Raw genomic sequence first — 3,382 nt, 5'->3', positions numbered from 1 at the left:
ATATAATGAAAATCTGACTTTTCCAGGTTTTAAGTGCTACACTCTAAAAAAAATGCTGGGTTGTTTCAACCCAACTTTGGGTCAAATATGGACTAACCCAACCGTTGGGTTACATTTTTATATTCAATTTTTAACCCAAAAGTTGGGTTAGTCCATATTTGACCCAAAGTTGGGTTGAAACAACCCAGCATTTTTTTTAGAGTGTAGCACTTAAAACCTGGAAAAGTCAGATTTTCATTATATGTCACCTTTAATACTGATTTGTGTATCCAGTTTCATGAAATTCTAAGCATGTTAAGTGCCTTAAAAACACCTGAAAAGAATATTTAAGTTAGACACGTTGCCATGGCATCAGTATTTAAGATATCAAGAATCCCTTTGCAGTTTTACATCTGCAGTGTTTTGAAATTATTCTGCTTACGTTTGAAGATAATCGAGTAAAAATAAGAGGCTGATTTTGAAAGCATTTTGAAAATGATACTTCCCGCTGCCAGTTGGTGCGCTATAACTTTGACTCTTAATAGTCACATCTATGTGATCGGCCTCATACGACGAACAAACTGCAGAAGTTTCAAGAGTTTTTGAGCATGTTAAGGGCCCCAAAAACCTTTATAATTAAAAAAATTATAATATTAATAATCCTTAGAAAGCCCTGTGACTTGGGGCCTAATAATACTGACATTAATATTATTTGTAAAAATACACCGTGTAGTCATGAATTAAAATGCTTTCCGACTGTAAAATATAACATGTTTTAAAGAGTGGCTGAGAAAAATGTATTCATCAGCCAGATGCAGAGGTTTAGTCACTGTTGACTATTGTTTCTGGCTAGCCATCAATTCCCCAGAGTGACAAAGCGTTAGCTTGACATGCGGAGATATTTATATAAGCCTGACACGCTCTCAAAGGAAAATCCTAAACATGGAACTTTACATTCCTGATCAGTGTGAAGAGACAAAAATACAGAGAGCCAGTATATTTCTTAATAGCAGTAGGTGTGATTTGTTGTTTTTGGAGGGATGACAGATACATTAGTTATCCAGTGACAGCTTTGTCCACTCAAAGAGCTGATCTGCAGGCTGAAGCTGTGAATTGCAGTCAAGCTGAGGAACAGCCGCCCCACATCCTATTGGCAAGGGCAGCAAAGAACAGGGTCTATTGGTTCAACGTTGTGCTAGAAAAAAAACTCTTTTTTTTTTTTTCAATGTCAGCTGTTTCCTTTGAAATATAGACGATCTACACCAAGTCCACAAATGTGATAAAGTACATGACATAAGGATGAGAGAATAATGGGTTAACAAGATTCAGACACAGAAATTGAAAAAAGGACATATTTGACAGATTTACTGTCTTTGTCAAGGGCTTTACACACAAAATATTTCCAAGAGATTCTGGTAAGTGACGCTTTCATGAAGAATGTAGGGTCTAAGTTATGAATTGGCTTGCCATCTGAAATTAGTCTAGTAAATCTAGTTTTGAAGCTTGGTTAAAAACCTATTTGTATTCTTTGACTTTTAATTTAGGGTGTTGATGTGTTATGTGGTGTTTTAATGTGATGCATTATTTTAGATTTTTTTTTTATGTCCTTTGAATTTGTCATGATTTTTCAGCACTTTGAGTTATAAAGTAGTTAGAAATTAGAAATAAAGGAAATTAATGTTCTGGCTTCTGTGAAAGATGTATTTTATACACAGCATTGTATTGTGTTAATCAATGCAATGCCCTAATAGAAGACGTAACATCCATAACTTCACATGTCTGTCAATCACATGTTCCTGAACTTAATCACTGTGACCACAGAAGACACACACAAAAAAAAAAAAGACTCAAAATGGAGTCACATCCTGTAACAAACAGGCCTGCTGTTCTTAGTTATTGACAAACCAGAATTCACCATCTAAACATTGGTAAAAAATTTGATTAAATCAAATGTATTGAATTAATATACATTCTTTACAGAATCTATATTGCACAAAAAATTCAAGTGTTAATTTCAAAGGTTAATAAAATGTCAGAGGTCTGAATTACGTTACTGTCAAATTTGACCTGTGTTGAGAAAACTGTAAGCTTTGTGCCTATGTGTGAGTAGGTTACTACATTTATTTGATAAAGATTAACTGTTAAAAAACTACAAACAAACATGTTCCCGTGTGTGAGGTAGTGGTCAATCTGGGACATCTCATTACATCTTATTGGCTTTCCAGGAGAGGTAAGAGTTCCAGGCAACAGCCACGATCTGAACAACAGCCAATCTGAAAAAACACAAGTGTGAACATATTACTGTATTAGAAATCATTTATTTATAATGAATGTGACCAAATGCAAATATCGCATTAATGTCTTAAAACATAAATACTAAAACAATACAAATCCAGATGGTTTTCAGGGGCCTCATTTATAAAATGTTTATAAAATTATAAAATGTCGCCAATATCCGAATTTCTATGCTTGAGAATGACGAGCACAAAGGGGAAAAAAAACTTTACCGAGTCTGAAATTGAGGTCCTGCTGGCGGAGGTAGAGGTTCGTGCGGGGATGCTTTTTATTTAATAATGTGTAATTATTCTCTGGACAAAAAATATTTTTTGGTTTTATTTTTTACCAAATATTTTATGGTTTTATTTTTTCTATTGACTATTATCAAAATTACTACTTCTAGAAACAACAGAAATAATAATAATAGTAATAATAATTATACAACAGTTAGGTTTCCAAAAGTAAGATTAAACTACGAATTCAAGTAAAATTTTCAGTCATCCTATAAAAAGTGAGCCATCCTACTTTTAAAATCACTTGCTATGACAACTAATAAAAAGTTTAGTATCACGAAAATTCTTGCAAAACTTTAAAAAAAAAAACATTATTGAAAGAAAAATTGGATGTTTCATATCATAAAATAAATTATTATACGATTATGGTCTCCGGTCTGAAAAAACCTGCATATGATTTGACATTTCTTTATATTTACACATTTACTAATGCTGCTCAAATGTGTCATTAATGTACTGACACAAAAATGTATAGTGTATTTTATACAAATATAACTGATGTAAATGACATAAACAAAGTTTAAGGCTGATGTCTCTATTCATTTTCACAGAAGCAAAGCAGCAGATGTTATAAATGAAAACGGTTAACATTGTTATTGAATTGAATATATTAAAACCGTTATTGCACGACATAGGCCTAAACGACATAAACAGTCAAAACAGTCGGAGATGCGTTTATAAATTTTTTCTATTTTACGCATTAGTAGTAAATCAAGACTTCGCAAGTTCTCTTGTAAAATAAAATAATAAAAAAACAACATGAAATAAGCTCTGAACAGAAAGCGAGTAAAGAACTCTCAACATTAGGCTACTAAAAAGGTCAGTTTAATCTC

General features: G+C 32.6%; 1 protein-coding gene across 1 annotated transcript in view; it reads right to left on the bottom strand.

Moving 5' to 3' along the window:
• Positions 1 to 1,642: 1,642 nt before the first annotated feature.
• Positions 1,643 to 3,382, bottom strand: part of LOC107716659 (protein Mpv17) — a 26,582-nt gene continuing 24,842 nt past the window's right edge. The window contains exon 7 of the mRNA XM_016523174.1: positions 1,643 to 2,252. Coding sequence (XP_016378660.1) covers positions 2,183 to 2,252 — 70 coding nt within the window. The 3' untranslated portion in view covers positions 1,643 to 2,182. The remainder of the gene's footprint in view (positions 2,253 to 3,382) is intronic.

The sequence above is a fragment of the Sinocyclocheilus rhinocerous genome, unplaced genomic scaffold (genome assembly GCF_001515625.1).
Source record: "Sinocyclocheilus rhinocerous isolate Xijiao unplaced genomic scaffold, SAMN03320098_v1.1 scaffold1874, whole genome shotgun sequence".
NCBI classification, from domain to species: Eukaryota; Metazoa; Chordata; class Actinopteri; order Cypriniformes; family Cyprinidae; genus Sinocyclocheilus; species Sinocyclocheilus rhinocerous.
Note: the sequence above shows the minus strand (reverse complement) of the source record. Positions and strands in the feature narration are given on the sequence as shown.